Source organism: Gekko japonicus, unplaced genomic scaffold (assembly GCF_001447785.1).
Source record: "Gekko japonicus isolate JY-2015 unplaced genomic scaffold, Gekko_japonicus_V1.1 scaffold64, whole genome shotgun sequence".
Lineage (NCBI taxonomy): Eukaryota > Metazoa > Chordata > Lepidosauria > Squamata > Gekkonidae > Gekko > Gekko japonicus.
In genome coordinates, this window is record NW_015170277.1 from 1235831 (window position 1) to 1257547 (window position 21717).

At 49.3% G+C, this 21717-nt stretch overlaps 1 protein-coding gene across 1 annotated transcript in view; it reads right to left on the reverse strand.

Moving 5' to 3' along the window:
• The window catches only part of P2RX4 (purinergic receptor P2X, ligand gated ion channel, 4), a 28119-nt gene extending 6569 nt beyond the window's left edge, over window positions 1-21550 (reverse strand). Inside the window, exons 1-9 of the mRNA XM_015417706.1 lie at window positions 21294-21550; window positions 18005-18152; window positions 14290-14361; window positions 12913-12985; window positions 9993-10089; window positions 8216-8296; window positions 5880-6021; window positions 3034-3170; window positions 342-435 (exon numbers count right to left, since the gene is read on the reverse strand). Coding sequence (XP_015273192.1) covers window positions 342-435; window positions 3034-3170; window positions 5880-6021; window positions 8216-8296; window positions 9993-10089; window positions 12913-12985; window positions 14290-14361; window positions 18005-18152; window positions 21294-21436 — 987 coding nt within the window. The 5' untranslated portion in view covers window positions 21437-21550. The remainder of the gene's footprint in view (window positions 1-341; window positions 436-3033; window positions 3171-5879; window positions 6022-8215; window positions 8297-9992; window positions 10090-12912; window positions 12986-14289; window positions 14362-18004; window positions 18153-21293) is intronic.
• Window positions 21551-21717: the final 167 nt, after the last annotated feature.

Here is a 21717-nt window from a genome sequence, read left to right on the forward strand (position 1 = left end):
TATGTTGGGGAGAGGTTCCAGTAAGCACGCTCCAAGTTTGGAGCCTCTACCCCAAACCCCCTCCCCCCCAGCCCCCCACAAAGTTTCAAGAGGATTTTTGCTATTGACTTCAATGGCCCCATTGGTTATAATGGACCCGAATTGGGTTTTCCGAAAAATTTCGGATAACTATGCTTTACCGATATAGATATTCGGGTTTTTTCGGGTTTCCCGAAAAAATTCGGGTCCAGTAAACCCGAATCCGAATTTTTCCGAATTTTTTTTTTTTGCACACCCCTACACCAAACTGGCTCTCTCAGCAGCCAGCCCCACTTCTATGTATTTGTCGCTAGGGCAGCTACCTTCCCGAAGACCATGATGTCAAAGCGGATGCCGTAAGCCTTAATGAGCGTCCGGGTCTCTACTCCCTCAGGGGTCTGGTAATACTTTGCAAACCTGAAGAGAGAAAACAAAACAAAACAAAAAAACACACAAAAAAAGAGATTCGCTGGTTATGAAGCTAGCTGGACTGCCCCACCAGACCTGTACACTATGTAAAGTGGTGCAAATCAGTGGCTGTTAAACTAGCTACATCTTCAGGGTATCCGTTATCCATAAGACAATGTGGGAACTCCAGATGTGCTGAAGTGCACCTGAGAATCCTGGGGCATGTTTCGTGGTGGAGACACTGGCTACACACAGCAGCAGAAGAAGAGATTGGATTTATACCCCACCCTTCACTTGGAGTCTCAGAGCGGCTTACAATCTCCTTTCCCTTCCCCTCCCCACAAACAGACACCCTGTGAGGTAGGTGGGGCTGAGAGAGCTCTGACAGAAACTGCCCTTGAGAGAACAGCTCTGAGAGCACTTGTGACTGACCCAAGGTCACACCAGCAGCTGCATGTGGAGGAGTGGGGAACCAAACCCGGTTTTCCGGATTAGAGTCCGCTGCTCTTAACCACTACACCAAACTGGGCTGTTTTATAACTACTCACCACCCAGAGGATAAAATCCAAGATTTCTCCCCTGAACTCTTCAAAAAGAATCAAACTTAGGCGGGGCTGAGAGAGCTCTGACAGAAACTGCCCTTGAGAGAACAGCTCTGAGAGAACCTGTGACTGACCCAAGGTCACACCAGCAGCTGCATGTGGAGGAGTGGGGAATGAAACCCGGTTCTCCCAAGATTAGAGTCCAAGCACTTAACCACTACACCAAACTGGACACAGGGCTCATGCAGGCCCCAGAGCATGCCCCGGGACACTTCCCGAGCTTTTGTGTCTTTCAGGGAAGCTCACCTGCCTCCCAGATCGCTTCATAAAAAAAATAAATCCCAAGGAGCTGCCAAGAAGCCTCCTCAAGACACAGTCAGAAAACCCAACTAGAGACGATCCCGCCTCCTTTATCACTGGCGGTGCCATCAAGTCACACCCACTTGAACAGCAGCCCCGTCGGATTTTCAAGGCGAGAAACAAACAGAGGCGGTTTGCCACCGCCTGCCTCTGCGTCACGACCCTGGTCTTCCTTGGCCGTCTCCCTTCCAAACACGAACCAGGCCCCGCCCGGCTGAACGTCTGAGATCTGACATGATCAGGCGAGACTGGCTCATTCACCACTGCTCTCACCGAACCTGGGTTTCAGATCTGTTCACAAAAACCGTGTCTCGGCACAGACGTCTCCCTGTCTACGTCCAGGGTGTGTATACATTAAGCCCTCAAGAAAAAAGAAAACCCACACGAGAGCCCAAAACGCTGCATCAAGAAAGATGTGTTAACAAACATTTGCATACAGTATTCTACTCAGGGCTTTTTTTTGTAGAAAAAGCCCAGCAGGGACTCATTAGCATAATAGGCCACACCCAACAGCAGGGACTCATTAGCATATTAGGCCACACCCCTGACCGCACAGCTCATTTGCCTATTAGGCCACACCCCCATGTTACCAGAAGTGTGGTCATCCAGCCACACCCACCTTTTGCTTCTTATTCTCTTTACCTTGTTTGTTGTCAAAACCCAGGGCTTTTTGCATGTTAGGCCACACACCCCTAATTGTAGCCAATCCGAATGCGTTTCTGCTGTTGGGCGTGGCCTATTATGCTAATGAGTTCCTGCTGGGCGTGGCCAACTTGGGAGCCAGCCGTAACTCCGTTCCTGTGCATTCCTCCCCAAAAATAGCCCTAATTCTACTTACAGACCTGGATGGCCCAAAGTAACCTGATCTCATCAGGTCTTGGAAGCTAAGTAGGGTCGGTCCTGGTTAGGACTTGGATGAGAGACCAGGACTGGTACACAAAGGCAGGCAATGGTGAACCACCTCTGCATGTCTTTTGCCTTGAGCCAGAGGGCCCAAGCTAAGCAGGGTAGGACCTGGTTAGGTCTTGGATGGGAGACTGATGAGGAAGTCCAAGGCTGCTACGCAGAGCCAGGCAATAACAAACCACCTCTGTTTGTCTTGAAAAACCCTAAGAGGTTCATCGTCACTTATCTGCAACATGACAGCCAACCAACGCTCCCTCTAAGCTGCGGAGTCTTGTGAGCAAAGATTCTACTCTGTGTTGTTGTTCAGTCGCACAGTCGAGTCCGACTCTTCACGACCCCATGGACCAGGTCACGCCAGGCCCTCCTGTCTTCCGCCGTCCTCTGAAGTTGGCTCAATTTCATGTTCGTTGCATCTATGACACTGTCTAACCATCTCATCCTTTGCCCTCCCCGTCTTCTTTGACCTTCAATCTTTCCCAGCATCAGTAACTCTGTGATCTACTGGCATTAAAGTTGTGAGCGAGCGATTTGGCTGCTGCATGAATCAGTTTGCTCTGGAGCCCTCCTTCCTGGGCGAAGGCAAAAATGTGTGAGCCCGAGGCTAAAAAACTGTGAGCTAGCTCACACTAACTCAGCTTAGAGGGAACACTGCAGCCAACCCCATTATCTTTTTTGCAACAGTCAGGTCTAGAGACTTGCTTCCAACAGAATACCTGAATCCTGTTATTCCCAGAATGTGTGAAAATGAGAGACACGTCACCACCAAATGTCTATGGATGGGGTTATCCTGTCGTCTGACCTGAAATTGTACCCTGGAGAGACAGTGTGGGAAGAATCCTTGTTGTCAATGCGTCGGAAGCTGTACTTTGGCACACAGCGAGAAGCAGGTTTGTCCAGGTCACAGTCCCAGTTGATTTGCAGCCCCATCACGCCGCCCTGCACAAGATGCAGCCAGGCGTTTGCGTTAAATCCAGAAGAAAACATTCCCAGCCCCAGCATCCGGGACAGTTAAATTAAATTACAAACAGGGCTGCCTGACGGCCCGCCTATACCAAAGTCCTCTGCTGAATCTCTGCTCTGTGCAATGCCACTGGAGGGCCTTTTGGGTGGTGGTACCAGGACACTGGAAGTCCCTCACGCCCATGAAGGTTCATCTGGTACCATTCCACTGATCCTTCAGAAGGAGAGTCAAAACAGGGTTGGGGTTTTTTTGGGGGTGGGTAGAATTTTAAAAGGGGCTTTGGGTGATGTTGGGTTTGGGAGGTTCCAGATGTTGCTAGGAGAAGAACAGTTGGTTCTTATACCCCGTTTTTCTCTGCCTCAAGGAGAGTCAAAGCGGCTTACAATCACCTTCCCTTCCTCTCCCCACAACAGGCACGTAGGTGGGGCTGAGAGTGCTGACAGAACTGTGACTGGCCCAAAGCCACCCAGCAGACTTCCTGTGGCGGAGGCGTGGGGAATCAAACCCGGTTCTCCAGATCAGAGTCCGCCACACTTAACCACTACACCACGCTGACTCTCTACAAGAAAGGATGTTGGTTTGGGGGTTGGGGCACTGCTGTGGCCCTTGGAACAGGGTGGAGGGCAACGCAGATGCAGAGTAGCCTGCTATGAAGGACACTGGAGAAGAAGAAAAGATTGGATTTATACCCCGCCCTTCACTCGGAGTCCCAGAGCGGCTTACAAACTCCTTTCCCTTCCCCTCCCCACAACAGACTCCCTGTGAGGTAGATGGGGCTGAGAGAACTCTTTCCAGAACTGCCCTTGAGAGAACAGCTCTGACAGAACTATGGCTTGCCCAAGGTCATCCAGCAGGTATGAGTGGAGGAGTGGGGAATCAAACCCAGTTCTCCCAGATTAGAGTCTGGGATCGGGATACCCCGCCCTTCACTCGGAGTCCCAGAGCGGCTTACAAACTCCTTTCCCTTCCCCTCCCCACAACAGACTCCCTGTGAGGTAGATGGGGCTGAGAGAACTCTTTCCAGAACTGCCCTTGAGAGAACAGCTCTGACAGAACTATGGCTTGCCCAAGGTCATCCAGCAGCTGCGAGTGGAGGCGCGGGGAATCAAACCCGGTTCTCCCAGATTAGAGTCCGTGCACTTAACCACTACACCAAACTGGCTACACCAAAGAAGAAGAAGAAGAGGAGGAGGAGGAGATTGGGTTTATACCCCGCCCTTCACTCAGAGCAGCTTACAAACTCCTTTCCCTTCCCCTCCCCACAACAGACTCCCTGTGAGGTAGGCGGGGCTGAGAGAACTCTTTCCAGAACTGCCCTTGAGAGATCAGCTCTGACAGAACTATGGCTTCCCTAAGGTCACACCAGCAGCTGCAAGTGGAGGAGTGGGGAATCAAACCCGGTTCTCCCAGAACAGAGACCCCGGGCTTAACCAGATTCATTTCGTGTTACAACTACTTCAGACGTTTTCATTCTGAAATGACACATTTATGTCAGATCCGGCTCTCATAACAAATGAGTTCGACACCTCTCGACACCTCTAAGTAAATGAATGTACACTGCCGGGGGGGAGGGGGGAGGGGGGCATGCTAGATGTAAGGAACTATTAACTATTTGGGGAAACAGAACCTTTTTACAAAGAAGAGTGCTCCCTACAAGCAATCCCGCTTCCTCCAAAAACTGGGTCTCTTTGCACTGTTTGCTTCTTTTGTTGCAAGCCTCTTGGAAAGAATTAAGCATTGCAGAAGCGATAGTCAAGAACAGAAGAACAGCCCCGCTGGACCTAAAGGTAGGTCTGTCTGCTCCATTTGCCTCTTTTCCCATCAGCAGACAAGCCAGAAGCAGGGCATGGAAGGCAAAAGGCTTCTCGTGTTGTTGCCTTCCAGCAATGGTACTCAGTGATAGACTGCCTCAGACCCTGGAGGCTCCATTTAGCAGCCATCTGTTAAGAATATTAGGGCTTCTGGAATGGAATCATATTGAACCGGTGTGATAAGAGAATAGGAATCAGAATAGGAAGTAACTCTTGGTTACAAATTAGGGATAACAGAAGTTAGTGGATTAGTTTGAGAGCACTTTCTATTATTAAGAATTTTGAGGGTGAATTGATGGATAAATAGATTGATGGAAAATAAGGTCAGTAACCTGTATTATTGTTCACTAGAGAAATTAATAAATTGTGAATGTATGGATATGGAGCAGAGGTCCATCAGTGGCTCTTAGCCACAAGGTATAGATAGGAACTCTCAGGCTGGGGCAAGGGATGCTCTGTCTTCTTGGTGCTTGGGGGGGTCAACAGTGGGGGGGCTTCTAGTGCCCTGCCGCCCTGCTGGACCTCCTTATGGCACCTGGTATTTTTGGCCACTGTGTGACAGAGTGTTGGACTGGATGGGCCACTGGCCTGACCCAACATTGGCTTCTCTTATGTTCTTATGAATTAAAAAAAGACTATATTTCAAGGCTTCTACATTTTTCTCTTTTATATTTCAAAATTGAGGACTCCGTTTGAAAGACTCATTAATAGGTATTTTCATTATGCGGTTTGTGGAATCTTTTTACGGATCCTGGTGTAGAAACAAAGATGTTTCTAGAAACACCAGCTCTAAACACTAAACGCTGCCCTCCTTTCTTTGGGAGGAAGGGTTAGCTGCAGGTACGGCCCATCCACCCATTCCGCCTCACCAACCTCAACCGCCATCTCTTGGAAGTCCTGCCCAGCGGCATCCACCATATCGCGGAGGCGGAAAATCGGGCAAAAGGGATCAGTTTTGGGGTGGTACTTGCAAGACTGGAGATATGTTTTGTTGATGGTGGGGAGAATGTTTCGCCTAGAGGAGGGAAGGGAGGAAAAGATTTCAGGGTTAGGATGAGCGAGAAAGACCCCCCCAAGTATTTTAGTCAATGCTGAGACAGGCCACCCACTGCAACCTCACCCCAAAGAAAACTGGCCCCTGAAGTATGGGTTAAATTATGAACCAGGCACAACTGAAACACCCCCACACACACCAAAATCTGGCAGCTCTCTCCCTCTTTCCCCCCACCTTAAATCGACCATTAGTATGAAATTACGATTTGGTCAGGGTTACAAATTCATCCTCTTGCCAGATTTTTTCAAACAAACCTGACAGCTTCTTCGAGAGCCAATTGGTTTACTGGATAAGAGCGTGGAATCTAATCTGGGAAAACTGGGTTTGATCCCCCTTTACCTTCCCCACAACAGACACCCTGTGCGGAAGGTGGGGCTGAGAGAGCTCTTTTGAAAACCACTCTTGAGAGAACAGCTCTGAGAGAACTTGTGACTGACCCAAGCTCACACCAGCAGCTGCAAGTGAAGGAGTGGGGAATCAAACCCGGTTCTCCCAAGATTAGAGTCTGCGCTCCTAACCACTATACCAAGCTAGCGCTTAGGCTGGTGCAATGCGAGATTCCTGGCCCCCTTTTCCCGATGGTAGAATCAGACCTGGGAAAAGGTCTCCCTGAGGCGTGCCAACGTGCATGGGGGCACAAACCTCCTACCTCTACTCCTCTGTCTGGCGTCATTTCATAGGGCAACTGGACAACTGCCCCCTTGGCCCACCTGAGAGCGGTTAAGCAGCTCAATTTGAGACGCAGGTGGTAGCCCAACTGAGAAGCAACCACCTCTTTTTTGGTGTTGCTTATTAAAGACTGCTGGATGATGCCTGCACCAAGGTTCTGTCTGCAAAACAAATCATGTGCTCATTCTCTCCCTCATGGTTCAAAAGCTGGAGGGATCCTATAGTTCCCAGTATGGAAGGGAGCATCTTTGATGCAAACAACAATTCCGTAGAGCGGTAAAGACCGAGCTCCACATTACTAGCACTCCGTAACAGATGGCCGCCACATCTTAATCTTAAATTTAATAAGTTGTATTTTGACGTTTTATCGATTGTATTGTTATAGACTCGATATTTTATTAATTGTATACTGGTTTTTAACTATTGTAAGCCGCCCTGAGCCGCTTCGGCGGGAGGGCGGGGTAAAAGTCTAACAAACAAACAAATAAGAATAGTAAAAGTCTAACAAATAAATAAATAAATAAGAATAGTTTATTTATCAATTGAGTTCTTTTTTTGAACTTCTATTCCACCCTCCCCACAAGTGGGCTCCGTGCAGATCACAGGACCATTTGGCATCACAATAAAAGTACATCAGTAAACAAGTTAAAAGAAAAACAGCTAAGAACAAGAATTTAAAACAAATTGCACTATTTGTTTGTGCACACAATCCCCCAGAGCTGGAGCCACGGGGTCTCTAGTTAAGCGGTGCACTTTGATGTGCAGCTGATAACCCTTTTTGGCTTGAGCCATTGTTATTCTTCCTGCTTAGATGGTACAAACAGGAAAAGGGCCATTTGCCTTGAGATCCTACCACAGAGCAAAGGGTGACACTTAACGGTCAGATTGATCGATATAGAGAAGACACTTTCTCTTGACACAGCTTATGAGCTTTCGTGAGTCACTGCTCACCTCTTCAGGTCTGAACTAAAAAGGTAAAGGGTTCCCTTGCTCGAAAGCCAGTCGAATCCAACTCTAGGGGTGCGGTGCTCATCTCTGTTTCCAAGCCGAAGAGCCAGCGCTGTCTGAAGACATTTCCATGATCATGTGGCCGGCATGACTAGACGCCGAGGCGCATGGAACGCTGTTACCTTCCCACCAAAGCGGTACCCATTTCTCTACTTGCAATTTCTTGCTTTCGAAATGCTAAGTTGGCAGGAGCTGGGGGCTCCCGAACTACCCTGATCTGAACAACCCTGCCACAAATGTTGTTTGTCTTATTACCTCACCCTGTGAGGTAAGCGGGGCTGAGAGAGCTCTTTTTCAACGACAGCTCTGACAGAACTATGGCCTGCCCAAGGTCATCCACCAGCTGAGAGTGGAGGCGTGGGGAATCAGAACTGGTTCTCCCAGATTAGAGTCTGCACACTTAATCACGACAACAAACTGGCCCACCAGAGACTCCCCCCCCCCCGCCGCCCCAGAGAGTTTAGTGGAGGGTACGTACTTTGTGAAGCTGAACTTGGGATACCAGATGTTGTTCTTGACCAGCAGGGTGAAGTTTTCAGCTCCCTGGAGGAAAGCAGGCCTAGGAGGATTGGGGGGGAGAAGGGAGAAAAACCAAAGAGAGCGGCTGCCATTACTAGCCAAGAGAGCTCCTGCGGCCTGCAGGTTTTAGCGTTTGTTCCCATGTTGGAATTCTCCAGGTAGAGAGAGTGACCGAGAAGCAATGCAGCATAATCTCACATAAGAACATAAGAGAAGCCAATGTTAGATCAGGCCAGTGGCCCATCCAGTCCAACACTCTGTGTCACACAGTGGCCAAAAATACCAGGTGCCATCAGGAGCTCCAGCAGTGGCGTCAGGACACTAGAAGCCCTCCCACTGTTCCCTCCCCCAGCCTAAGAATACAGTGCACCACTTGCCCCAGCCTGAGAGTTCCTATCTATTACTTCCCTTTATCTGTTCTAACCCGACTGCTCAGCAATTTCATGGAGTGCCCACGAGTTCTTGCATTGTGAGAAAGGGAGAAAAGTACCTCTTTCTCTACCTCCTCTATCCCATGCATAATCTTGTAAACCTCGATCATGTCACCCCTCAGACATCGTTTTTTCCAAGCTAAAGAACCCCAAGTGCTTCAACCTTTCTTCATAGGGAAAGTGTTCCAACCCTTTTATCATTCTAGTTGCCCTCTTCTGCACTTTTTCCAATGCTATAATATCCTTTCTGAGGTGTGGTGACCAGAATTGCACACAGTATTCCAAATGAGGTTGCACCATCGATTTATACAGGGGCATTATGATACTGGCTGATTTGTTTTCAATTCCCTTCCTAATAATCCCCAGCACAGTGTTAGCCTTTTTTATTGCAGTTGCACACTGTTTCAACATTTTCAATGAGTTATCTACTATGACTCCAATATCTCTCTCTTGGTCAGTCTCTGCCAGTTTGGACCCCATCAACGTGTATTTATAGTGAGGATTTTTGGCCCCAATGTGCATCACTTCGCACTTGGCCACACTGAGCCCTATTTGCCACTTTGACACCCACTCATATTACTCTGTGTCACACAGTGGCCAAAACCCAGGTGCCCTCAGGAGGCACAAAAGCAGGGCCAGAACTCCAGAAACCCTCCCACTGTTGCCTCTCAACACCAAGAGTACAGAACACATAAGAACCTAAGAGAAGCCATGTTGGTTCAGACCAGTGGTGCTTCCAGTCCAACACTCTGTGTCACACAGTGGCCAAGACCCAGGTGCCCTTAGGAGGTCCACCAGCAGGGCCACAACTCTAGAAGCCCTCCCACTGTTGCCCCCCCCCAAGCACCAAGAATACAAAACATCACTGCCCCACACATAAGAACATAAGAGAAGCCATGTTGGATCAGGCCAATGGCCCATCCAGTCCAACACTCTGTGTCACACAGGGGCCAAAAATACCAAGTGCCATCAGGAGGTCCAGCAGTGGGACCAGGACACTAGAAGCCCTCCCACCTTGCCCCCCAAGCACCAAGAATACAGAGCATCCCTTGCCCCAGGCAGAGTGTTCCCTCTATACCTTGTGGCTAATAGCCACTGATGGACCTCTGCTCCATAGGTTTATCCAATCCCCTCTTGAAGCTGGCTATACTTGTAGCTGCCACCACTTCCTGTGGCAGTGAACAACAGTCAACCTTACAGAGGAAGACTGGGGGAAGACAGACAAGTACACGGAGTCTTTAGTCCTCGCCACCCCCGGGGCACATTTCAGAATCACTCTCAATTCTATCAACTGGTTTCACTCACCTGGGTACATTTTCGTCGTCCTCCACAGGACACCACCCAAAGATCTCACAAGTTTTACTATGGCCTTTGTTCACTACGCATCTCCCAGTCTGAATCCCTGTAGGGATACAACAAAGCCGTTACTAAGGGAGGCTAATTTCTGGGGACCGAGGCCCACTGAGATTGGTAAATTTCCAGATTGCAGTGGGCTGAGGCTACGGTTGCCAGGCAACTGGTGGAAGAGTTTGGGGGGGCACAGCCTTGCAGGGGGGAAAATATACCGTTTCCATCAATTCTTAGAGCTACTCTGTGTCACTTCTGGTCAAGTACAGAAGGTGGCATTTTTAAAACATTTTTCTCCTGCCACCACTATAAGAAGCGGTTTTATACCCTGCTCTTCATTACCCGAAGGAGTCTCAGAATGGCTTACGAATGCCTTCCCTTCCTCTCCCCACAACAGACACCGTGTGAGGCAGGTGGGGCTGAGACAGCTCTGAAAGAACGGTGACTGACCCAAGGTCACCCAGCTGGCTCCATGTGGAGGAGGAGATGGGGAATCAAACCCAGCTCTCCAGATTAGAGTCCACTGCTCTTAACCACTATCCCAAACCGAAGAAGGTTTCATACCCTGTTGTTCATTACCCGACAGAGTCTTGAAGCGGCTTACTATCTCCTTTCCCTTCCTCTCCCCACTACAGACACCCTGTGAGGTAGGTGGGGCTGAGAGAGCTCTGAGAGAACTGCTCCTGAGGGAACAACTCTGAGAGAACTTGTGACTGACCCAAAGTCACCCAGACAGCTGCACGTGGAGGAGTAGGGAATCAAACCCGGTTCTCCAGATTAGAGTCCACCACTCTTAACCACTACCCCAAGGTGGCTCTTGGTGGCAGTGGCAACGGGACCTGGGCATCTCCTCTGCCCCCCACCCTGAGGTCTGGCAGCCCTCACCGAGACACAACAACCCTGCAAGCGGACCTATGACGTTTCCCTAGCGCAGGGGGCCCCAGCATCACGCCCGTGGGCGTCATGGCACCTGCCAACACCTTTCCCTGGCGCCCATCAAGTGTTTTCAGGAAATGGGTGGGGCTTTTGCTAATCAGGGCTTTGATTGGCTGTGCACATTTTTAAAAACTTTGCCTCGGCAGCAGCTGCCACCACAGCACAAGGATCTTCTGTGAGAACGTAAGAAGATATTTTTAAAACAAGATGTACACGTGGATCGATTGCATATTACGTGCTCCGAACACTCTAAAGCACTAGGACAGGGGTCGCCAACCTGGTGCCCATGGGAGCCAGTTTGGTGTAGTGGTTACAGGGTTGCCAGGTCCCCCGGGGGGCGGAGGAACCCCCGCTCGATAGGTCCCTAACCCGTCGGCCCGGATTGGGCCGCTGGGGGGAACCCCACCCACAAAGTGCCGGGCACGCGGTGACAAGCGCAGCGCGATTGCGTCACCCGGAAGTGATGTCATCACATTGGTCACGTTGCCGGGGGGCGCTCTAGCATTTGAGGGAAAACTCTATAGTTTTCCCTCAAATGGTAGTGGTACCACCCCAACGTGATGATATCACTTTCGGGTGCCGCCATCGCGGCGCGCGTATGCCGGAGACAGCCCTGGACTTCCCAGCTTTTAACATGGCAAGACTTGGCAACTCTAAGTGGTTAGGAGCGCGGACTCTAATCTGGGAGAACCGGGTTTGATTCCCCACTCCTCCACATGCAGATGCTGGTGTTACTGTGGGTCAGTCACAAGTTCCCTCAGAGCTGTTCTCTCAGGAGCAGTCCTCGAAAGAGCTCTCTCAGCCCCACCTACCTCACAGGGTGTCTGTTGTGGGGAGGGGGAGGGAAAGGAGATGGTAAGCCGCTCTGAGACTCCGAGTGAAGGGCAGGGTATAAATCCAATCTCCTCCTCTTCTTCTTCATTCCTGGCACCCAAGTAAAAGTGGGTGTGGCCATGGGGGCTTTGCACCGAGCAAAGCTTCTGATTGGCTAGGCAGACTTTTTAAAATATCACTTCGGCACCAGCAGTCACCACAGCACAAGGATCTTCACTGTGTGACTGAAGGCCAGCCTCGGCGGCCATTTTATCACTGACCCTGCCTCTCACATCAGCTATACTGTGGCAGCCATTTTGTGTCTGCGCCCACCACACTGTGACAGGACCCCAAAGGTGCCCGCAGGCTCAGAGGTTGGGGACTCCTGCTCTAGATTCATACCAGAGATGTAAAATTTCCGGAAATTTTGAAGCTCGGAAAAAACCCCGGTTTTTCCCCAGTTTTTTTGGGGGGGAAACTGAACTTTTAGGAAAAATTCAAAAAAATGCTACATTAGCATTTCTTTTGTCTTTTCTAATTGAAAGTCATTCTGTTACTTTAGGAACATAAAATATGACTATGGGCATTTTTACATGGCATGAAATTATCACAACTAGCATATTAAAAATATAGTGTATCCAAACAATTATTATGAACAGAATACCCACCCACATGCAAAAACAAAACTGAAACCTTTTTATTTTCTTCTGACAATAGCACCTCCTAAAGCAAGAAATGCATCTTGTTCTTGCATTGGAGAGTTCAGTTTGTAACCTAGGACTTGCTTGTCCTCAGTGCACAGAAATTAGATCAATCTGATACCATATATATATATTTTTAGAAATGTCTTAAAATATTTTATTCATCATGTTAAAATAAAACGCTCCAGAATCATTTTTTTTTCTTTTCTTTTCTCAATTTTTCCAATTGTTCGGAAAAAAACAAAAAAGGCTTCAGGGAAAAAACGGGGGGGAAAACACGGTTTCCCCCCTAATTTTTCCGGTTTTTTCCCAGGTCTTCACATCTCTAATTCATACCGAGAATTTATTCCGAATATGACAGAACTGCTACAAAGAAAAGCTGAACAAAAGACGGGCCCCCGCTTTTCATCTAAAGAGACAAGGCTTACCGTTGCTGTGAGTGCTGATAAACCCTTCCGTGCAGTTCTTATCGGAGGAGCACACGGTCGTCTTATCTGGAAACTACAAGAGGAAAAACTGTGGGTAGCCAATGCCTAAAATACACTGAACACCCCCCCCACACACACACACACACACACAAACACAAACACAAAGGCCTCTTCGGATATTCCACTGACCTCCACTTTTGAATCGGCTCGTGCAGAGGCACACAGGGAAAAAGTTATTTCAGAACTGCCTGGATTTCCGTTTTTTTAAACTCCACGAGCAGGATCCAAAACAGGGCCTGCTAATTACACACTCGACTTCCAGCCCTGCAGAGGTCACCAGCAATGCTCCCTCTAAACCAGGGGTGTCGAACTCATTTGTTACGAGGGCCAGATCTGACATAACTGAGACCTTGTTGGGCCAGGCCATGTGTGTCATAAAATGTAATGCCAGGTAGCGGAGATATAAACTTCATAAAGGACACAAACAAAGGGGTTTTTTAACTTAAAATAAAAACATGCTTAAAACATTAGCACTCTTGCAATATTTTGTTTATTTAACAGTGTCTGATAACTACACCTCTTGCTCTGAATTATCGCATCAAAATGTCTTCGCTGTTGCAATCTTGAGTATGCTGTTCAGGAGTGTATCTGTAAGCTGCAAACCTACAATGACGCAGCAGCAGAACTGGAAGAAGCAGAAGACAGCTGGTTCCACTGTGGGCCTGATAGAAGCCCTCCGGGGGCCTAATCTGGCCCCCGGGACGCATGTTTGACACCCCTGCTCTAAGCTGTGGAGTCTTGTGAGCAAAAATTCTACTTTGTGGGCTACTGGCCTTAAAGCTGTGAGCGAGCCATTTGGCTACTGCATAAATTAGTTGGCTCTGGAGCCATCCTTCCTGAGCGAAGGCAAAAATGCGTGAGCTGGAGGCTAAAAAATTGTGAGCTCGCTCACACTAACTCAGCTGAGAGGCAACACTGGTCGCCAGCACCAAAATGCTCAACCAAAACACCACAGTGCCCACCGAAACCTTTTCTGATGCCCACCAAGTGTTTTTAGGAAATGGCAGGGCCAGGCAGGGCTTTTGCCCAGCAAGGCTTCTGACTGGCTGAGAAGATTTTTAAAAACGTTGCTTTGGCAGCAGCTGCTACCACAACAGAAGGATCTTCACTGCGTGACTGAAGATACGCTTGTGGCTGGCTTTGCCTCCTGCGGCAGCTATGTCATGGCAGCAGTTTTGTGGGTGTGCCGACCGTGTCATGTCAGAATTCCAAAGGTCCCCACAGGCTCTGAATGGTTGGGAGCTCCACTTCAGAATCTCAGGGCAGGGAGACACTAAATGAACTCTAAAGACGGAGACCCTTATTGATGAGGCATACCTCTGGACAGTGCCCCTGTGTCTGATTCAACGTGATGATCAGGTTGGTCATAACGAAGACGGCATTTTCACCCTACATACGGCACAGAAACAGTGATGAGTTTACACATGGCAAGGAGATTGAAGAAGAAGAAATTGGATTTCTACCCCGCCCTTCACTCGGAGCCTCAGAGCGGCTTACAAACTCCTTTCCCTTCCCCTCCCCACAACAGACACCCTGTGAGGTAGGTGGGGCTGAGAGAGCTCTCTCCAGAACGGCTCTTTTTCAAGGACAGCTCTGACAGAACTATGGCAGCCCAAGGTCATCCAGCAGCTGCAAGTGGAGGAGTGGGGAATCAAACCCGGTTCTCCCAGATTAGAGTCCACGCACTTAACCACTACACCAAACTGGCTTAAGAACATAAGAGAAGCCATGTTGGATTGGGCCAACAGCCCATCCAATCCAACAGTTTGGGTCACACAGGCTGCGATCACACACACTAAAAAATCCACTTTCAATGCACTTTCCAACTGGATTTTACTGTGTGAACTGGCAACATCCAGTTGGAAAGTGCATTAAAAGCAGATTGAAAGTCAATTATTTAGTGTGTGTGTGTGTTGTGTGTGTGTTCGTCACCACAGTGTCCAAAACCCAGGCGCCCTCAGTAGTTCCCACTTCTCCTACCCAAATAAGCATGATGTACTTCAATTGCCCACACACCGCCTGTATGTCACCCTGCATTCTAACAGCTGAGAGCGACGGTGTCAGCGGCAGACTGTTGACAAGCAGTGTGGTTCCTGCAAAGCCACGAGATAGTCAGTTCAAGCAGGAATAAGCGATGCCAGTAAAGGGTGCAGGTCAAGTGTAGTAATGCGCCGTCGGCAGGCAGGAGAACAAACAGGCTGCAGAGGTTTGAAGGTTTGTGGGGCAGGATGGGTCGAGAGGAGATTTGCAGAAGGAAGAAGAGGGACTTGACCCACCCAACCAAACATTTGTCTAACAGCTTCTCGTGTTACGGCTAAAGTGGAAGCCAAATGCAGAAGTTGGAACAACCCCAGTATTGCAAGAAAGACCAACATCCTTGTCACATGGGGAGGAAGATTGATTCAATGACAACAGAAGCAGAGAAGACCAGATTGTCTCCAACTGCACTCCCCACTCCCACTCCCAATCTCATTTATGTTGTTTTATAAGGGCTGAAGCAGGAGAAAACCAGGAGTACCCAATACCTGCAGGCAATAAAGAAGTAGAAGAAGAGATTGGATTTATACCCCGCCCTTCACTACCCAGCGGAGTCTCAGAGCAGCTTACAATCTCCTTTCCCTTTTCTCCCCAACAGGCACCCTGTGAGCAATGTGCCCTCTAAGCCGTGGAGTCTTGTGATCAAAAACTCGACTTTGTGAGCTACTGGCACTAAAGTTGTGAGTGAGCGATTTGGCTACTGCATAAATTAGTTAGCTCTGGAGCCATCCTTCCTGAGCTAAGACAAAAATGGGTGAGCCGGAGGCTAAAAAACGGTGGGCTAGCTCACACTAACTCAGCTTAGAGGGAACACTGCCTGTGAGGTAGGTGGGGCTGAGAGAGCTCTTTTGAGAACTACTCGTGAGAGAACAGCTCTGAAAGAACTTGGAACTGACCCAAGGTCACACCAGCAGCTGCATGTGGAGGAGTGAGGAATCAAACCCGGTTCTTCCAGGTTAAAGTCCGCGCTCCTAACCACTACACCAGAGTGGCTCAGCAGACAGATCCTGGGGACAGGGAGCAGAATTGGTATTCCATTCAACTGCTATCCCGTTCAACAGACCTCAGACGCAGGACAGCAACAAAGTCCCTCAGGCACTGGGTCTAGACACCTCCCAGACAGACCAGTTATGCTGAAGTTTAAATCGAGGTTTATCCTTTTTAACTTTTAAAAATGCTGTGTCCTAACCCTCGAGGCTGGCAAAGGAAGCTGGGAAACCTTCCCATTGTCCTTCCATTCCCGTGCCATCCCTTGCAAAAGGAAAGATTACCACCCCCCATGCCGCACGGTGGGAGCAAAACACCGCAAACCGACACAAAAAGGGGACTTTTTTAAAAAGAAAAGAAATCCCTGCTGAGGAACGGAAGACAGCACCCTGTCCATAACACTAACGCGAAGCAGATTCTGCTAGAAGAATATCAAGGAGTCATTTGGGGCCCCCTAGAGACTCACGCGATTTATTCCAGCGGAAGCTTCCAGAAGCCGGAGCTCACTTCAGCAGATACATGAGGAAGGAGGAGAAAAGCTCTCCCCACCCCACCCCCCTGGCTCACGTGAAAGAGAACAAACAGGAGGAAGTTAAACATTAAGACAGGAGCAAGCAAAGGGCCAGTTTAAGAAAGCAGGATCCGGCTGCCCCACTCATCTCTCCTTCCAGTTAACCGTTGTGTGGATCTGTGGGCCAAAAGCCACCGTGGGCAGAGACCATAGCTTTGCCGCCTTCTCCAGGTGCCCCCCATACCTGGAAGGAGAGAGCCCCCAAAAATCTATCCCACCATCCCTTCTCTTGCCAACGGGAAACCTCCAGAGGGTTTTTCTGTCTGTCCCCCCCCCCCAAGATATGCATCTTCTTACAACCCTTTAAGAGCTCTATGCTCTTTACAGTCTACCTACAATAAATCCAGGGTGGCCCAGTAGATAGAGTGTCCAACTAGGACCCAGGTTCGAATCCCCATTATGCCATGGAGCTCACTCACACTGGGTAATCCTTTGGCCAGTCACTGTTAAGCCCAACCTACTTTGCAGGGTTGTTGTGACAATTACAAGGCAGGAAATCATATAGGCCACCCTGGGCGCCTCAACGGCAGGATTAGATCATAACAAAGGAAATGAGATCATGTGAGGGAGGGAAGGAAAGGTTGCCTCAGTGTTTAGTCCTTGTGGCCCTTTCTTACCCGCCCAGGGAAATGCCGATCGCCACTTTGGGGTCAGGAAACAGCTTTTCTCCAGGCCAGTTTGGCTAGAGGTCCTGGAGTTTTTTTGTCATCTTCTGGGCATGGAACAGCGGTCACTGGGGGTGTGTGGGGGGGAGGTATTTGTGAATTTCCTGCATTGTGCGGGGGGTTGGACTAGATGACCCTGGAGTTCCCTTCCAACACTATGATTTTATGATTCTATGAAAGCCTGAAAGCTAAAAACGAACAACCACATACAAGAACTGCCAGCATGCCGTTCTAGGGCAGAGGTCCCCAACATGCGGCCTGTGAACTCCATGGCACCCACCACTTGCAGTGTGCCCTCTAAGCTGAGTTGGTGTGAGCCAGCTCACAGTTTTTTAGCCTCCGGCTCACCCGTTTTTGTCTTGGCTCAGGAAGGAGGGCTCCAGAGCAAACTGATTGATGCAGCAGCCAAATCGCTCGCTCACAACTTTAATGCCAGGAGCATGGCCTACCAGTGACTTTCCTGACGTTCATCAAATATTTTTCAGAAGCGGCCAGGTCCAGGAGGGACTTTTGCCCAGCAAGGGTTCTGACTAGCCACTGGAGACTTGACTGGCTGTGCACATCTTTAAAAGATGTTGCTTTGGCAGCCGCTGCCACCCCAGCACAAAGATCTTCACTCGGTGACTGAGGGGAAGCTGTGGCGGCCATTTTGTGGCCAGAGGCAGCCATTTTGGGGCTGCACCCACCAGGTGGTCTCGGAATTCCAAAGGCACCCGCAGCTGGGGACCCCCGGTCTAGAGAAGCCACAGAAGTCCCCCCCTAAGAAGTGTACCTGAGGGGGGATCACATAGTCTGCCACATCCCAGACCCGGAGTCCCAGCGCCGAGGTGTTGGTCACAGCAAGTCCTTTCACCTTGGTGGTTACCGAACTCACGACCGAATCTGTCTCTTGGTAACCTTTTTCCCACACAAACACCCAGCTGCAAAGACGAGAGGGAGAGAGAGAAAATAAAAATTAAAATTTCAGAAGCCTTAGTTAAGGAACCTGATCCTCACCGCTGACTACGCTGGAGGCTTGGAGACAACAGCCCAGTTGCCCCAAAGCACGTCAAGGTTTCCCGATTATCTATTTCAAGTGGTGAATAACCAGTCATTAATCTTCTGATATAACTAAACGAACCCGAAAAGTTATTATACTAAAATGAAACCTTTATCTGGGTTGTAAATATTCAGGCCGGCCAACATGAGCCTTCATGTAGAAAACCATGACTTAAATCTAGTCTTACTGACTAGTGGCTTAAATTGTGGTTTAAATCAAATCCGCCCTGCCTTACACAGAGAACACTGCAGGATCAACTTGGCATCTCTCGCAGAAGGCCGAAGAGTCAATTGGAATATGAGGAATGTTGCTAGCACTTTATCTTGTTTGATTTTTAATGCTGTATTTATGTGATTTTATTATGGTTGTATTATGGGAATTTTATCCATCTGTAAGCTGCCCTGAGCCGGACTTGGCCGGGATAAAAATTTTTAATAAATAAAAATAATAGAGGATCTAGGCAGGAGATGTTGTGAAAGCTCTTGTTCTGTCTGAGATCTTGGAAAGCCACCGTCTGTCAAATGACCATCCTGAGGTGGGCAGACAAAAACTTAGTATGGTAGGAGTTAGACCCTTTATCTTCATGGAGCCCATTCAGAGCTTTTGAGGGCAAACAGGGGCCATTCTGGATTTTAGGAAGCCCCATTACAACGGCTTCTTAAATCCACCAGAGGAGGAAGAAGAGTTGGATTTATACCCTGCCCTTCACTTGGAGTCTCAGAGCGGCTTACAATCTCCTTTCCCACAACAGACAGACACCCTGTGAGGTAGGTGGGGCTGAGAGCTCTTTCGAGAACTGCCCTTGAGAGAACAGCTCTGAGAGCACTTGTGACTGACCCAAGGTCACACCAGCAGCTGCATGTGGAGGAGTGGGGAACCAAACTCGCTTTTCTGGATTGGAGTCCGCTGCTCTTAACCACTACACCAAACTGGGTTGTTTTATAACTACTCATCACACAGAGGATAAAATCCAAGATTTCTCCCCTGAACTCTTCAAAAAGAATCAAACCTAATGTCATGGAGTTGGCTGACAGCCATTCGGCACAAGCATTTTGCAGATCCCAGTATTGTGTGCATATGGTATTGTGTAGTGGTCAGAGCATTTGACTAGGGTGTGGAAGACCCAGGTTCTAATCCCCGCCCTGCCATGGAACCTCGCTGGGTGACCTTGGGCTAGTCACAGACTCTCTCAGTCTAACCCACCTCACAGGGTTGTTGTGAGGATAAAACGGAAAAGAGGAAAACAATGTCAGCTCCTTTGGGTCCCCACTGGGGAGAAAGACAAAGTACAAATGAAGTAAATATATATCATGAAAATAAAAATACCTATACAATTAAAACTGCCTTGTCTGGAATAGTGTTTTTATAGCCTAATTTTTTAAAATGTGACAAGGGGGGGTATTCGATGATAATGTTGCATACTTTAGTGGGAAGCTGTAGATGAAAAGTTAAAGAACCCTGATTCAAGTCAGTTTTAAAGGTGTTATTCAATTTCAGTTGTATGGACGTTTACACAATGAATACACCAGCAACAGAGAATTATCCTTCTAACCCTGCCTGTTTAGAACTTCACCTGTATCCCCCCCCCCCAATCAATGCTCCCTCTAAGCTGTGGAATCTTGTGAGCAAAAATTCTACTTTGTGAGCTGCTGGCATGAAAGTTGTGAGCCAGCGATTTGGCTGCTGCATAAATTAGTTTGCTCTGGACCCATCCTTCCTGAGCTAAGACAAAAATGTGTGAGCTGGAGGCTAAAAAACTGTGAGCCACAGAATGAAGTCCAGTTGTGCAGTTGGATCTGGAGATAACTGCATAACTGTGGCATGCACCGTTTCTGTTGAGATCTGGATTATTCTGTTGAGATCTGGATTATTCTTTACTTCTGGACTACTTTACCCCTTTAGCCACGGGGCATTTGCACGACAGCTGTTTGAGCTCTGTACAAGGAAAGATACTTTCCCCTCTCTCCTCTTCTTAGGTTCTGTATTTCCGAAAACGGGACGAAATTACTTTCTGCAGCTTAACAGCAGGAGAGAGGTAAAGGCGAGGCTTCCAGCTACAGGAATTTTGTGTCTTGTTTAAAGGGGGGGGGTGTTAAGACGGGGAGCGAATGGTAGAAAGTGCCATCAAATCTCCGCCAAATTATGGCAAACCCATCATGGGGTTTGCAAGGCAAGAGGCGTTCAGAGGTGGTTGGCCATCGCCTGCTTCTGTAGAAGGACCCTGGACTGGCCTTGGTGGTCTCCCGTCCAAATACAAACCAAGGCCAACACTGCTTAGCTCCTGAGATGTGACAAGATCGGGGTAGCCTGGGCCTTCCGGGGCAGGCCCTGTGCCTTTAAAAGTGACAACTCCGGCAGCCATTCAACAGGAGCAGTGGGGGCAAAACAGCAGACACGCAAAACCTTCATTGCCTTTCTAAAGGGGTATGTGACTCCCTCCTAGCTTTTGAGCTGTAAAGTGACTTTTCCTCCTTCCCATTTTAAAAAAAGAGAAGGGCACCTCCTGTTTGAACACAAGTCATCTCTTACGTTTAAAAAAAGTAGCAAAAACACATCCTTCCTCTTGGGAACTCAGGGTAAATCAACCTTCACGTTGTTCTCACAACGACCCTGCAAGGTAGGTCAGGAGGTGTGGCTAGCTCAAGATAACAAGGCGTCTGGAGAAGTGTGCCTGCACACAAAAGCTTGTAACCAGAATAAAACTTTGCGGGTCTTAAAGGTGCCCACTGGACTAAAACTCTGTTCTTCAAGATAACCAAGTGAACTTCATGCCATGTGGCCCAGAGGAAATCTGAATCCGGTTCTCTCCCGTCACAAACACTAAATAATCCACTTTCAAGCCACTTCCAGTGCCCTTCCCACCTGGATTTTGCCAGCTCACAACACCCAAACCCAGTTGGAAAACGCACTGAAAGCAAATTATGCTGCCCTCCTCCTAGCCAAGAAGAGCCACGGGGCGACTCCTCCAGCCCCCGGGGCGCGCCCGACACGCATTCCCAGGACCGCCTTCCCCGGCGCTCACCCGATCACGTAGGCCAGGATGGCCAGCTGGACCAGCCGGTTCATGAGCCCCACTTTGCGGCTCTTGATGAGCACGATCCGCGGCGTGTCGTACTCGAAGAGGAAACTGTACAGGGCCGCGCAGCAGCCCCCGGCCGCGGCCATGGTTGCCCCCGACGGCGGCGGTGGTGCTGGCGGTGCCCCGAAGGCTCCCTCCTCCTCCTCGCCCGACGGGAAGACGAGGCTGGAGTCAGCGCCAGCCAGCGAGACACATCCTCCGCTTCCTGCTCCCGTCCCACATGGCCCGCGAGGGGAGCTTTATTAGAGGGGGCGGGTCCGGAGCCTGCAGCGCCGCTTCCCCGCAAGCGCCTCCTGCCCTCCAGGAAGCCGCTGCGCCCGGGGATGGGAGAGAGCGAGAGAGGCACGCCTCCCGGCCAGTTTCTCCG